Source organism: Salpingoeca rosetta (genome assembly GCF_000188695.1).
Source record: "Salpingoeca rosetta unplaced genomic scaffold supercont1.5, whole genome shotgun sequence".
Lineage (NCBI taxonomy): Eukaryota > Choanoflagellata > Craspedida > Salpingoecidae > Salpingoeca > Salpingoeca rosetta.
In genome coordinates this window covers 530401-543381 of record NW_004754929.1, presented here as the reverse complement: position 1 = coordinate 543381, position 12981 = coordinate 530401, and the positions used below count along the sequence as shown (strand labels likewise).

At 56.9% G+C, this 12981-nt stretch overlaps 4 protein-coding genes across 4 annotated transcripts in view; 1 reads left to right on the top strand and 3 right to left on the bottom strand.

Moving 5' to 3' along the window:
* Window positions 1-122: 122 nt before the first annotated feature.
* PTSG_02188 (uncharacterized protein) lies at window positions 123-5106 on the bottom strand. Its single transcript, XM_004996617.1, has 11 exons — window positions 4863-5106; window positions 4588-4678; window positions 4367-4444; window positions 4003-4103; window positions 3517-3714; window positions 3182-3276; window positions 2870-2981; window positions 2565-2633; window positions 2184-2255; window positions 1640-1983; window positions 123-1343 (listed from the first exon to the last, which is right to left on the bottom strand). The coding sequence occupies exons 1-11, from the start codon at window positions 4989-4991 to the stop codon at window positions 344-346; spliced, it is 2289 nt and encodes a 762-aa protein (XP_004996674.1). The 5' UTR covers window positions 4992-5106; the 3' UTR covers window positions 123-343.
* Window positions 5107-5134: 28 nt separating this feature from the next.
* PTSG_02187 (uncharacterized protein) lies at window positions 5135-7661 on the top strand. Its single transcript, XM_004996616.1, has 5 exons — window positions 5135-5513; window positions 5807-6866; window positions 7036-7083; window positions 7199-7277; window positions 7463-7661. The coding sequence occupies exons 1-5, from the start codon at window positions 5305-5307 to the stop codon at window positions 7594-7596; spliced, it is 1530 nt and encodes a 509-aa protein (XP_004996673.1). The 5' UTR covers window positions 5135-5304; the 3' UTR covers window positions 7597-7661.
* Window positions 7662-7763: 102 nt separating this feature from the next.
* Window positions 7764-12898, bottom strand: PTSG_11849 (uncharacterized protein). Its single transcript, XM_004996615.1, has 12 exons — window positions 12674-12898; window positions 12373-12487; window positions 11849-12100; window positions 11201-11424; window positions 10951-11039; window positions 10582-10712; window positions 10114-10285; window positions 9884-9952; window positions 9714-9764; window positions 8645-9438; window positions 8226-8348; window positions 7764-8040 (listed from the first exon to the last, which is right to left on the bottom strand). Exons 1-12 carry the CDS (start codon window positions 12853-12855, stop codon window positions 7888-7890), a joined length of 2355 nt encoding a protein of 784 aa, XP_004996672.1. The 5' UTR covers window positions 12856-12898; the 3' UTR covers window positions 7764-7887.
* The window catches only part of PTSG_11848 (uncharacterized protein), a 2208-nt gene continuing 2107 nt past the window's right edge, over window positions 12881-12981 (bottom strand). The window contains exon 4 of the mRNA XM_004996614.1: window positions 12881-12981. This exon is cut by the window's right edge and continues 590 nt beyond it. The gene's annotated coding sequence lies outside the window, so the exon portion shown is untranslated.

The following is a 12981-nucleotide window of genomic DNA, read 5'->3' as shown; positions in this document are numbered from 1 at the left end:
TGCTTCCTTCCTGTGTCTGTCTGTTTCTGTCTGTGTCTCTGTCTCTGTCTCTGTGTCTGTCTCTATCTCTGTTTCTCTCTCTTTCGATAACTGCCTTGCTCGCAAGCAGCTAGCTAGCTGGAGGCAATTGCTGATCGTGTACTTGAGTACTGTGTAACCAAGAAACCACACATACACAAACGCACTGACACGCGAAAGAGCGACAGCGACAACCTCACACACACACACACACGCGCGCACACACGCACACACACGCACACACAAACACACACGCACACACAAACACACACACGCACACACACACACACACACGCACACGCACACACACACGAGAGCGCGCGCTTTACTTGCGCACCTTGCGACCACGCCAGTAAGCGACTGTGCTAGGCTTGCGCAGCCCCAAGCTTCGAATGCCACGCTTGCCCTGCCTGCGCTCCACCTCTTCCTCCCGCTTCTGCTGTGCCGACTTCTCGCCCGTTTTCTTCCCGGCCTTGCGCATGGAAATGTGCGCCACTTTGCCGCCAGCAACCCGGCGCGTTCTGCGCCCCATGTCCTCGTCATCCTCCGCGCCGGCCGTCGCCTCAAGCAGCTTGGCAAACGTCGTTGACTTGGCCTCCTTGCGGGCCGCGCTCATGGCCGATGTCTGCATGGGCCGAATGTCCACGTCGCCCTGGTCCTCCTGCAGGCGTGGCCCGCCGTCACGCCCCGTCCGCATCGCCTTGCCCCGCTGCTTCCTGCCCCGCCGCGAGCGACCACCGTACCCATCGTCATCGCCATCATCCTCATTGTCGTCATCGTCGTGATCAGGCTGCACACCAAGCAGGTCCTGCATGAGCGCGGCTTCCTCCTCCTCATCATCACTGCCGCGCCCCTCGGGCCCAGAGTCCTCGTCATCGTCGTCGTCATACGCGCCAATGCCGTCTGCGCGCCTGTTCACCTCTGCAGCCAGGTGCCGGTTTGGCCGCCACGCCCGGTACTCCTCCGCAGCCTCGTCCACCTCAAACTCGGGGTCGGTGAAGATGGCGCCAAACCGCGGGTCAATCAGGTCATCCACCGACATGGTGCTCTTCTTCTTCCCCGCCGCTGCCGCTGCTGTTGCTTCCGTTGCTGATGATGTGTTAGCGTCCGCATCACCGCCGGCCGCGCTGCTGGCCTGGCCCTGCGCCAGCTCACCGAGAGCGGCCTCCTTCATCTCCTCCTGCATCTTCTCAGCCTTGATGCCCTCGAGGGCCATCATCTTCTTGGCGAGCAGGCGGTTGACCTTGGGCAGCTTCCACCGCAGCTTCTCCATCTGCAGCCGCGAGGCCGTCCCCTTCTCAAGCTGCTCCTTGATCCGCTGTTGCCTGCGCAGCAGCAGGGACGCAGGGGGAGGCGCGAGAAAGGAGAGGAGGGAGGTTTGGGTGAGGCTGTGGTATCCACGGTGGTGGACGATGCACGCGCAAACGCGAACAACGAACGACAGACAATTCGCAGAGAGTTGCAACAACGCACACACGTGCACATGTATACACGCACACACACTCACATCACACACTCACTTCACACGCTCACATCACACACAAACAAACACAGTACACACGTACAAACACAGCACACAAAGCGTACACAACTACCACCGCCAAGTGCCTGTGGCTCGCACCTGTACTCCTCATGTGCAAAGGGGTTGAGGGCCTCCACGGCTTCGTTGTAGAGCCGCGCGTCAACGAAGAACCCGTGCATGTGTGCACGCAGGACGCCCGTGCCAATCAGGTCCGTCAGCCCAAGGCGGCCAAGGTCCTCGCGGGTGACAAACTTGTAGTCGTCGTACACGACCGGCTGCTCGTCTTCGTCCAGCTCGTCGGCAACCGTGTCGAGGTACCCGCACCACTTCGGGGCAGGACCGAGCGCGGGGATGAAGTACGACATGACCTTGGACTCCTCGCCGCCCAGGAAGAACAGGCCCGAGTTGGGGAACATGGCCGCGCAGTTGATGTCCGCATCAGCCTGCACCGGCGGCAGAGGGTGAATTTGGGGGGGGGGGGTGGAGTGAGTGTAATTGGAGGTGATGGGACATGGGGTACTGCGGTATTGAGACGCACATGCAGGCAAGAAAAGGTACACATGCGCGTACAAATACACATACACATGCATACACACACGAACACAATACAGACGTCCACAATGTGATGCGAGCAAGTGCGCACCTCAAACGCAAGGTAGTTCTTGCCCGTCTCCTTGTTCCAGAATTTGACACCCTTGCGATCAACGGTCATCATCTGGTAGTCGGTACAAACACACGGTGACACGTTGGGTTGGCCGATGAGCGAATGCACGAACAACGAATGCACAAAGTGGGGGGATGCTTGAGTGTGCGTGTGTGTGTCTATGTGCGTCTGTGCCTGCGTGTGTGTGTGTCTGTGTGTGTGTGTGTGTGTGCCTGTGTGTGTGTGTGTGTGTGTGCCTGTGCGTGTGTGTGTGTGTGCGTGTGTGCGTGCGTGTCTGTGTCTGTGTGTGTGTTTGGGGAATTGCAGAGTGGGTCGATGCGAAGAAAGCATGCGGTGTAAGGTGGCAATTGGCGTGCATACATTATCTGAGATGTCGTGTTCATTGATGTATGTAATGGGCAGGCCGTAGTTGTGGTCCTTGACCACCATCTGCAGAACGATCAAGCGGGTGACAGTGAAAGTGAGTCACCAACGTGTCTGAAGTCAAACGCAAGAAGTCAAACGCAAGAACACGCACACACACACACACGACAAACACACACGCACACACACACGACACACGCACACGCACACACACACGACAAACACACACACACACACACACACACACACACACACAAACGACAAGCACGGGGCTCAGTACACGTGTGACCAGCATGCCCCACCGGCTTTGTGCTTCGGATATCGTAGACGAGGACCTGCCCCGATGCGGTGCCGACAGCGAGCCCGAGCCCGTTGCGCAGGAACTGCAGCGTCGTTATCTCCGGAATGCCCTTTCTGCACACGCAGTAACCATCATCATGGTCGTGGTGGTGATGGTGGTGGTAGTGGTGAGGTGTGGCAGGATGAAGGAAACAAGGGGGTGATTCGGAAACATATGGGATGATGACGACGACACGAGCATCGCATGTGCGCGGAAACACATTACTCGTGCTGTGGGCGCCAGCAACGACCACAGACCACGAGTTGGCACTGACATTCTGCGCTGGGTTGAGGGCGGGATGCCACGCATGACATCGAGCGACGCAATGGCCGTGTTGGCTGTGCGCGGGTCAAAGCACTTCACCGCAGCCTGCCATCGTCATGATGATGATGGTGGTGGTGGTGGTGGTGTAGCGAGGTCGGGGATGAAGGAGAAGTGTGTGGTGAGATACCGAAGTGTCAGAATGCACAGGCGTCAGTCATCGTGCAATCACCCATGTGTGTGTGTGTGTGTGTGTGTGTGTGTGTGTGTGTGTGTGTGTGTGTGTGTGTGTGTGTGAATGGTAAAGTGCGCAACACCAAATCATCGCGCCTCCCCCCACCTGCCCACCTGTGCGGTGCCTGCGGCAAGGAGACCGTTGACTGGGTTGAGGTCAAGACTGGTGAATGACGTTCGCGGGCACGACAGCGGCTCCTTGAAGCGGCCCTCGGCAAGGTTCAGCGCATACACGTTGTTCAGGCCAGCGACCAGCAAGTCTGCTGTGGGCTTGAAGTAGGCGAGGTCCCGCCCATAGTTGGGGATGCGCGTCTGCAGGCGGTGAAGTGCGGACGGAAACAGGGGTGAGAAGCGGCGGGAAATGAAGACAGTTTGGGTTGTGGAATGGGCGAGCCAATGGTGAATTAGGGAGAGTTGGGACGCGTGAAACGAGGAACAGAAACAACAGAGGAGCAAGGGGGTGGAAGGAACAAGGAGGTTGGATGGGGACAGACACAAGACATGGGCGCCGTGTTCAGCCACGATGTCTATTGAGTCACAGACATCACCACATTGCAATGTGGAAGCACAACGTGTGTGAGCAGACAAGCGGGCGCATACCCTGTAGTGCACACCGCCCGCGGCGTGAAGCTCAATGTAGCGGTCGGCAAGAAGCATCGCAAACTTGGTGTAGTCCTCCGACAGCATGAGGAGTTTGTGTGCTGGTGGTAGGCGAACATGGCAGTGCGCCGCGGGGGGGGGGTGGAGAGGACAGTGGCAGAGTGAGATGAAGGTGGGATAGATTTGTTCACGTTAGAAGATCATTTCCGCACGTGGGAGAACAGACACTTGTCACACGCACAAGAAGGGCGCACAAGAAGGGGCGCACAAGAAGGGGCGCACACACGCCCATACATACACACACACACACACACACACACACACACACACACACACACACACACACGCTGGTAGCAGTACCAACCTTCGCAGTTGATGTGTCGTTCAAACTTCATGGACATTTGAGAAAGCTCGAAACACCGGACGCGCGGCTTGTAGGTGCCTGGAGGAGTGACAGCAGCACATCAATCAACGATTCCAACATGTGAGACATGGGTCTTGCAGGTACTCAAAAACGCAAACCACCTTGGCCCCACTCCACAAAGTGCAGTTCACCATTCCCGCCTTGGCATGTTCCCAACGTACCACAGGCCAACACGTATTGCTGGTCTGGCGAGATGGTAATCGCGTCACACGCGGTCGGAAAGTCAAAGTCTTGGATCAACTCCACTCGACGCTAGCAACCACAACCCAGGTTTCGTTTGAGTTCCTATCAGTACACCCACCTCCCAGCGTATGCGCCCGAAACAGCACTACCCTTCACACCCAATACCCACAACAGCAAGAGCAACGGCAACAACAATGCAGCGGTAAAATCCACCACCCGACAAAGGAGCATGCGTTCTCTTTCATGCCCCCACCTTGAGCTCTGGATCCTTTTTCAGCAGCTGCCTGCGCTTGCGCTCGGAGAGCCACATGGGAACATCTCTCCCCGCTGTCAAGTTGTACACCTTGACATCGTTGGCCTCAAAGACCTTGAGACCCGACATGGTGACTGACGGCTGTGCGTGTGCTGTGCGGCTGGCTTGCGGTGATGGCGTTGCACGTGGGTTTGTTGTTGTGCGCTTGTGCCTTTTTGTTGCGCTGTGTTTGGCTGGAATGAATGTTGCATGAAAATATTCACCAATCTTCACGACTCCACAGCCAGCCAAAGGCGAAAGAGAACGAACGCCAGCCAGTTTGTTTGCCAGTGTGGTTTGTGTTGCAGTGGAAGTGGCAGAGACTCTGTTGTTGTCCATCGGAGGAGAAAGAAAGCAAGCAACAACAACAACAAGGTTTGACGGTTCTTTTCTACCGCCATCTATGCGCGTGAAGCTTGTGTTTGCGGCCGGGCAGCCGGCGCCGTTGTGGCTGGAAGTGAGCGATGTCGAAAGCGCCAACACCATCAAGGATGTGGCACAGCACGTGCGCAAGCTGACCAAGCTGAAAGCGCCAGTCACGCTGTACTTGGACGGCTGTCCCTTGCGCGACGACCAATCTACATCCGTTCTTCGCGACAACGACTGCCTCTGGTACGTGCATGGGTGTGTATGGGTGCGTGTGGGTGCGTGTGCATGTGGGGTGTATGTACCTCTGTGTGTGCATGTGCATGTGCGTGTGTACCTCTGTGTGTGCGTGTGCGTGTGGGGTGTATGTACCTCTGTGTGCCTGTGTGTGTATCCCTGTGTATATGTGTTTGTTTGCGTGCACGTGCTTCCCTCTCGTCGTCTCCACAGGTTCAGCTACCCTCTGTGAGGCCATTGGCTTCCTGAATGTTGTTGCTCACTGCTCCTTATCACCACAATGGGAAACGTGCCGTATGCAGGGTGTTTGGCAACGGCGAGCGGGCACCACAGGCGTATCCGACGGTGGTGCCGTTTGGCGGCATGCAGCCATCGTGGAATCTGCAGTCCCTTCTCTCCCAAGCAGCCAACCCTTTCGCCATGCCCTCGTTCCCTGCAATAGCCCCGATGCCGTCTTCCACGCCAAAGCGCAGAAGCAGCAGCACCGGTATAGTGACGGGATCAGAGGCGCAATGCAGTGAGGACGCTGACGCACGTGAGTCGGCAGCAAAGCGAGCCAAGACCACGAAGCAAAAGAAGCAGAAGAAGCAAGAAAAGAAGCAGGAACAGCAAGACGAGCAGGATGCCGGGCAAGCCGCGGATGACAAGCAGCACAAGAAGGACAAAGCGAAGAAGAAGAAGGACAAGACAAAGGATGGCAAGGACAAAGGCAAGAAATCAAACAAGAAGACGGCCAAGGAAACCACACCAGATACACTCGCACAACAGAGCAACAAGACAAGCGAACATGGCACACCATCAGTGCAGCTGGCTGCGGACACAGCAGCATCGGCTTCAAGCACGGCTGGAGCGATGGACACAACGGCAGACTCCGTTGCAGACACGAGCGCTGCTGGTGATGGAGACGCCAGCGAAGCAGACACGCCGCAGACGGGGAAAAGGCGAAGAAGGAGGCGAGGGCGGAGAGGGCGCAGGGGACGAGGGAAGAAGGACCAGCAGGAGGGCGAGGGTGATCGTGATCGTGAAGAGGAAGGGACCAAGGAGACGGCTGGGGACGCGTTGGGCGCAACACCACAGAAAAAGACGCCAGCGAGGAAGACCAACTCGACAGCAGAAGTGACGCCGAAACGAGCAAGTGGCATGGCCAGCACGCCCGCAACGCCTCACGCGCCCTCGAACACATCCGCGATGGCAGTACCAAAGCCAGGAACACAAGCACAAGCAACATCAGCGTCAACACCGGCAATGATGGTGGGGGCAGCGACACACGATGGTGTTGGTGTTGGTAGCGATGTTGGTGACTATTCGGCGTGGCCGGAGGTGACGGGAGAGCCGAAGCAGGGCGACCGCCTCGCAATCAAGGTGTGTGTGTGTGTGTGTGTGTGTGTGTGTGTGTGTGTGTGTGTGTGCACCTGTGCACCTGTGCACCTGTGCACCTGTGCACCTGTGCACCTGTGAATATTCGATTTACTGGCTTTCATGCGCATGACGCGTGTGCTGCTCCTTCGCAACCCCGCCCGCTTTCTTTCAGGTGCTGGAGATGTCGGAGACATATTCCCCGCAGGTGTCAGACTTCAAGGTGCGACACCTGCCCAACATATGTGTGTGTGTGTGTGTGTGCTGTGCTGTGTGCTGCATGTGATAGTGGTTACTCACACGGCTGCCGCCACCACCACTGCTCAAATGGCCATCAGGAGTGCGAGGTTGTTGCGATTGACCCGGCCGCCAACGTCATCTCCGTCCGTCTCGCGCCGCACGTCCCGCTCGCGCCGCGTAAGCACGACCATCCGTGCCTGCATGCATCCACATGTGCCGACACACATGCGTACACGTACACATGCACAGAATCGCCCAGAACGCTGACACACACACACACACACATACACGACATGCTCACGCTGACATGTACTGCCTGCATACATGTGTGTGACTGTTGTTTTGTTTGCGTTCTCCTGCAGAAACGAATGGAAAGTTTGACTTGACCACACACGATGATGATGGCGATGGTGATGATGGTGGCGGTGATCGTGTTGTCGAGTACTTTATCACGAGCATTCACGACATGCGCATGTGCCCGCCATCGACAAACTGAAGCTGCCTCCTCGTGTGTGTGCGTGTGCGTGTATGTGTGTGTATGTGTGTGTGTGTGTGTGTGTGTGTGTGTGTCTATGTCTGTGTCTATGTCTGTGTGTGTGCATGTGTTTGTGTATGTCTGTGTGGCTGTGTGTCTGTGTGTCTGTTCGACTTAATGTAAACAAAGTCGCGTTTATTCACGTGCACAAACAAAGAAAACAAGGTGTACACGTCACAAGAGGCACGCATCACAATATCCCGTCAGCACCGCAAGCTATCCGCATGACCAGCAACCGCGCCGCCACCTCGTCTACACCCTGTTGCTGCTGCCGTTGTTGCTGCTGCCAATGTGCTGCGCGTCCAGTCGCAGCCGCAACTGCTGGTTCTCGTTCCGCAACGCCTCCAGCTCCCCAATCACGTCGTCCCGCACAGACTGGCTCGCCACCATCGACTGCACTTCGCGCTGCAGACGGTAGAGGTGGTGGTGGTGGTGGAGGTGGTGGTGAGCTATGTGTTGAGGATTAGAGCTGCTGACAAGCACATGATGGTGCCAGTGATCCAACTAATCTATCACATGCGCGTGCGTCCATGTGTAAGCACCTGCAAGCACACACAGCACACACAGCACACATGTCGCATGTCGCGCACCTTCTGGACCTCAAACTGCCTGAACATTTCGAGGTGCATGTTGTGGACATCACGCTGGACTTCAAAGCGAAGATCCATCATCGCCGCATCAATCATCCCACGCACGCTCTCGAGCAACGTCGACTGCACACGCACGCAAGCAAATACACAGTGGAAGGTGGGCATGCTGCTTTGTGAGGCAACGGTGGCTCCGGCAGCAGGTGCAATAAGCGGAACCAGACACACGTACTCTCTCTCTCTCTCTCTCTCTCTCTCTCTCTCTCTCTCTCTCTCTCTCTCTCTCTCTCTCTCTCTCTCTCATTCACTCTCTCACTCACACACACGCAAAACCGAATGGCAACGCTGAGGCCCATTCAACAACACACACCATCCTGAGCCCACCCCCCCCCCGGCATCCCCCAGATTTCTCCCACACCCACCTGCATCGCTTCAAAAGCCTTTCGTGTGAGCGCGGGCTCAGCAGTCGTCACGCCACCACCACCAACGGCACCACTAGCAACCCTTTGCTGCGCATCCGTGCGCTGCGGCGTTGCTGCGGTGTCGTGGCCGATGGTGTCTGGTGCGCGCGACAAATAGAACGGCGCTTTCGCTGTTTCCGGTCGCATGGCTGCCCGCACTCGTGCATCCTCATCCTCGTCCGCTCGCATAGATGTGTGGCTCCTTCTCTCCTCCTTCTCTTCTCGCTGCTGCTGCTGCTGCTGCTGCTGCTGCTGCTGCTGCTGCTGCGATCGCCGGCTGTCATCCAGTACACCGCTGCCAACACCACTGCGATCGGAATATGCCGCTGCCGGTCTCTCCCCAGCACGCGCCGCCCCGCCAACCTTGTATCCCACATCCTCTCGCCCGCTGTACTCCCCAGGCTTCTGCTGCTGCGATTGTTGTTGTTGTTGTCTGAATCTGTGGTCACCGCCTGTTGCTCTTGCGCTGCCCCTGTTGTCGCTCGCTGTCGGCGGCGCAAACGATTCATCCGCAGTTGCGTTCGCGGCGCCCGTCTCCCTCGCCGCCGCTGCTGCTGTTGATGATGCTGGTGTTGGTGCTTTTGGTACTGCTGATGCGGCTGTGTTGCGCTGGGGTCTAGATATGCTCATTGGAACTTCGCGCCGCAGAGAGGACTGTGGCGGTCCTTGCTCTCCAGCTCGGTTGGGGCGGACACTGGACAGGCCAACCTTGGAACGGAAACTCGTTCCGCCAAATCCCGCACCAGATGACCGTGCTGTCAATACACAAAACCAGGACAGCACAATCGTCAGTGTTCTTGGTATTGTTTTGTTGTTGTTGTTGTGTGTGTGTGCATGTACTTGTGTCCGTGTGTGTGTGTGTGTGTGTGTGTGTGTGTGTGTGTGTGTGTGTGTGTGCGTGTGTGTGCATGTACTTGTGCGTGGCACGTAATTGTGTGTGTGTGTGTGTGATTATGTGAGGGAGCATGGGATCAAACACGTGCTCAGTGTGTGTGTGTGTGTGTGTATCAACTCATGTACTCATGTGCACCTGGCGTTTGCAGCGATTGAAATCCGGATGCGGCTCCGCTTTTGCGTGTGTCTGAAGCGAAAGCAATGCAAGCACACACGCGTGAGTGAGTGAACGTCAATGTGTGTCTGTCAAGCATATGCGTGTGTGTGCGTGCGTGTGCGTATGCGCGCCAGTGTTTACATGTGCACCTGCTGTTGCTGGGGAGCGGAACTGCTGCGATGACGTCCCGGACGAAGATGTCAACCGCCGGCTCGCATCTGACCAGTGTTGGCGGTGGCGATGGTGACAATGATGGTGGTGAATAAGGGATGGATGCACATCAACCAACAACACACGTGGGAGCAGCCACAATCAACTGTCACAGTCATGCGCTTATGCATGCACAACGTGATCACAGAAGCATGTGCCGTGCGCACACCTGCGGATGATGCTGACTCTGGGATGGAGGACAAGCGGAGCGATGTTCCTTCGCGCCAGTCGCCACCGGCAGACGATGACGATGATGCCGGCGTGTGCGCGTGTGCTTGCGTGTGTGTGCGTGCGCTCGAAGCAGAGACGGCGCTCGTGTCCGCACGCCGCAAAGATGACGCCTGCAGGTGGCCGGAGATAAAGTGGTGGGGTGAGGTGGTGTGGTGACGTGGTGTGACATGACGAGGGGTGTGGTGAAGAGAGGGCGAGGTGGTGTAGTGCCGTGGTGTGTGGAGGAGTGTCCAGTCTGACTGCGCGAACCGGCCGAGGTGCAATGCACGAATGGAACAATGCGCCATCGAACACACACACACACACACACACACACACACACACACACACACACACACACACACACACACACACACACACACACACACACACACACACACACAAACGGTATCGCGAGATGACGTACGGATGAGCGTGAACGAGACTTGTCTTGCGATCTGACTTGATAAGCGAGGGCAACGACTGGGCGGTGCGTCTCTGTATCGATTGTCGTCAGCGGGCGGTCTCGCCGCCGAATGTCGTACACCTGAACCTTGCCTGCAGGCAATTCCACAACGAGCATGTCGTGTCAGTTGCTGCCCTAACCTCGCACTGCATGCGTGTGTGTGTGTGTGTGTGTGTGTGTGTGTGTGTGTGTGTGTGTGTGTGTGTGTGTGTGTGTGTGTGTGTGTGTGTGTGTGTGTGTGTGTGTCTTCCGCGTCTTCTGTCTCGCTTGGTGGAACTTGTGTGAGAGCAGCGACGACCAATAACAGCATCACAGCACGCCAACACGGACCGTCAAGACAGCCGACAGCGAGCCGCGTTCCGTCCATGCGCAGCGCAATGCTGGTGAGCGGCGTGCCAGCCTTGATCTCGCCCGTCGGCCTGTGGTGGTCAAGGGAGCCGTGGTGGACGGTACACCAGTCATGGAATCATGGAAACTGGGGTCAGAAGGCACGAAGATGGTCACGGAGCCAACGGCAAGAGAGAGAGAGAGAGAGATCCACTTTTCTCACACACACACACACACGAAGCAACACGCGCACTTCATTTGCAGGAGGTCGTAGAAGACGACGGTGCCCTCGTATCCGCTGGACATGAGCAGTTTGTCGTTCGGGTAGAACGCAACGCCCGTCGCCTTGCTCGTGTGCGCGCTGAACGTGTTCACGTGCCCGGAGCGCGTGGTGTCAAACACATTCACGCTGCCACCGTCCTGGCTCACGGCAACGAGGTTGCGGCGTGCGCGGGAAAACGCAACCTGCGTGACAGCCTGTTTTGTGTGTGTGTGTGTGTGTGTGTGTGTGTGTGTGTGTGTGTGTGTGTGTGTGTGTGTGTGTGTGTGTGGTGTAGTGTGTGTGGTGTAGTGTATGTGTGTGTGTGTGTGTGTGTAGTGTGTAGTGTGTAGTGTGTAGTGTGTGTTGTACGTAAGTCATAGCATGGTGTGGGGATGGAGTGCGTGTCACAGCAAGCGAAAGATGGCGAATGAGTGGATGAGGTGTGTGCTTGTGTGCGAGTGAAGAGGAACCGCTGCCCCAGACGTGCTTGCTTCGGTTGGCGTTGTTGGCACACAACCAAGGTCAACACACACACACACGCGCGCGCGCGCAGCCAAGGTACATGCGTGTAAACAGCTACGGCACACATACACGTGCACAAAAACACATACAAATTTCGCACATGACAGCAGCGCTTACGGAGGAGGGGCCGCGCTGCAGGTGAAAGGTGCTGTCTTCGAGCTCATTGTACAGGCCGACGTTGCCAAGGCGGTCGCCAAAGACAAGCTGCTCGCTGCCCTTGTCGTAGCAGAGGGAGGATATGGCTGCGTTGTAGCCGTTGATGGTGCGCGACACGTGCTTCTTGCTGAGATCAAACAGAGAGATGATGCCTTGGCCGTCGCCATACGCCAGCGTGTTGGAGTTCTTTGAGAAGGCCAGCGTGTGGATGGGCTGTACAATCGCAACATACAACACACAAATGGCACAAAAGTAAAGGTGAGAAAGTGAGATGGTCGAGGTACCAAGGTGAGCAGGCTGCTCGAGGTACCAAGGTGAGCAGGGTCATGCAGTGGCCAGGTTACGGGCAGTCAGTTGACAAAGCATTTGTCTTGCGCTGCGACATTCAAACACCAAAAGCACACACACACACACGTATGCATGTAACAGGCACAAGTCTGTGTTGTTGCTGTTGCTGTTGCTGTTGTTGTTGCTGTTGTTGCTACCTGCTGTGGTCCAGCCTCCAGGAGGGTGAGCGCAGCGGGCTTCTTGTCCAACGAGGAAATGACAATCTTCCCATCCAAACCACCAGTGGTGACAAACTTGTTGTTTGAACTCCACCTGTTGGGAATGTGTGGGAAGCGTGAGGGTGTATGAGCAAGCACAAATACACAGCAGATATGCGTGTGTGCGCGGGTGTGCGCGGGTGTGAGGACGGCTCACTGAGCTCATGTGAAGCAAGCTCAGCGTGCCGCAAGCTGCGTGTGCGAGGAGTGCAGTGAGCCAAGGCATCCAGTGTGCACTCACGCGACACATTGGACGTCATCGGAGTGAGGGGCGGCGGAAACGGTCGGGTTTGGGAACTCCTCGTCGATGACCGCCCATTTCTTGTCTGACGCAGCAACCAGCAGCATCTTCCGCTTGGCGGCACTGCTACCGCCACCACTGCTGCCAGCTTTGGCCGCAGGCGTCGCAGCCGTGGACGACATCGTTGTTGTGCTGGGTGCTGGCTGGCAGTGTTTGCGTCCGCAACGGTCGCGGAAAATTTATGGTGTCGCAACGCTGGCTGTGATGGAATGGTGGTGGTTCACCATATGCCCACACATGCACCACAC

Bases quoted from the DNA above. Each gene is read 5' to 3' on its own strand.
- PTSG_02188 (XM_004996617.1), bottom strand. From the start codon at position 4,991: ATGTCGGGTCTCAAGGTCTTTGAGGCCAACGATGTCAAGGTGTACAAC. The intron at 3,715-4,002 runs GTATGCGCCCGC...CACCGCCTGCAG, and splicing joins CGGGCGGTGTGCACTACAGG to ACGCGCATCCCCAACTATGG. The intron at 1,984-2,183 runs GTGCGCACTTGC...CCGCCGGTGCAG, and splicing joins AGAACTACCTTGCGTTTGAG to GCTGATGCGGACATCAACTG.
- PTSG_02187 (XM_004996616.1), top strand. From the start codon at position 5,305: ATGCGCGTGAAGCTTGTGTTTGCGGCCGGGCAGCCGGCGCCGTTGTGG. The intron at 5,514-5,806 runs GTACGTGCATGG...TGCCGTATGCAG, and splicing joins CGCGACAACGACTGCCTCTG to GGTGTTTGGCAACGGCGAGC. The intron at 6,867-7,035 runs GTGTGTGTGTGT...GCTTTCTTTCAG, and splicing joins GCGACCGCCTCGCAATCAAG to GTGCTGGAGATGTCGGAGAC.
- PTSG_11849 (XM_004996615.1), bottom strand. From the start codon at position 12,855: ATGTCGTCCACGGCTGCGACGCCTGCGGCCAAAGCTGGCAGCAGTGGT. The intron at 9,953-10,113 runs GTGTGCGCACGG...AACACTGGTCAG, and splicing joins AGAGTCAGCATCATCCGCAG to ATGCGAGCCGGCGGTTGACA. The intron at 9,765-9,883 runs GTGCACATGTAA...CTTTCGCTTCAG, and splicing joins CCGCTCCCCAGCAACAGCAG to ACACACGCAAAAGCGGAGCC.